General features: G+C 48.1%; 1 protein-coding gene across 1 annotated transcript in view; it reads right to left on the bottom strand.

Moving 5' to 3' along the window:
* Positions 1 to 861, bottom strand: part of LOC308380668 (engulfment and cell motility protein 1-like) — a gene marked incomplete at both ends in the record, with an annotated part of 5,780 nt that continues 4,919 nt past the window's right edge. Inside the window, 2 exons of the mRNA XM_080858074.1 lie at positions 1 to 210; positions 771 to 848. Of these exons, the coding sequence (XP_080714200.1) occupies positions 1 to 210; positions 771 to 848 (288 nt within the window). The remainder of the gene's footprint in view (positions 211 to 770; positions 849 to 861) is intronic.

The raw sequence follows: 861 nt of genomic DNA, 5'->3' as shown, positions 1-861 counted from the left end.
TTAAGTCTGTTGGCTGTAATCATAGACAAAGTCATAGGTGCTCGGCTCCTTCGGAACCGGGGGCGGGGCCTCTGGAATCTGGATGTTTTCGAGGTCCAGCAGGCGTAGCTTCATCTCCATGGAGACGAGAGTTTCCATGTCAGATTTGGTGAGTTCGCTGGTCATCTCTTTACCCAGCAAGGCGTTTAGGCCATCAGTCCAAATGCAGTACTGAAGGAACAAGATATTCAGAACACATAAATATGCAACCTTAACATAAAGACGCAAAGACACCTCCTATTAGATTTTAAGGCTTTGACCTGTTCACCGTTCAAATAACGAAAGAGTCCCATCTGGGGCCTGTTGGGCTTATAACCAGGGGCCCAAACTTAGGGGGGGAGGGGGGTTGTTACAAAACACAAGATTTTAAATTCTGCCAAATCAATTGTACCACTATTGGAATTAAGAAGGCTCTCCCCCCTGGATCTAAAACATTGCATCGGTACCACCCTCAAACACCTGTTCCCATTACACCTGTTCCCATTACACCTGTTCCCATTACACCTGTTCCCATTACACAGAGCGGCCTCAGGTATTCCCTGGTCAAGGGGTGCTAGGGAGCGCTCCCTGTGCTTCAGAAGAGGGGCTCATCTGTTATTCCTTTGTAAGTCTGCATTGAACAGCATCTATATTCATAAAACACCCACACACTCTCTCTCAAACAACTCACACACACACACACACACACACACACACACACACACCCACACTCTCTCTCAAACAACTCTCACCTCATGCTTGTCTGGCGCCACAAAGTTCAGGCTTGCCTCTGACTCATAGAGGACGGAGAACGCCAGCTCCTGCACCTCCTGAAACTCAATG

This window comes from Sprattus sprattus (genome assembly GCF_963457725.1).
Source record: "Sprattus sprattus genome assembly, chromosome: 19".
Taxonomy (NCBI): domain Eukaryota; kingdom Metazoa; phylum Chordata; class Actinopteri; order Clupeiformes; family Clupeidae; genus Sprattus; species Sprattus sprattus.
Note: the sequence above shows the minus strand (reverse complement) of the source record. Positions and strands in the feature narration are given on the sequence as shown.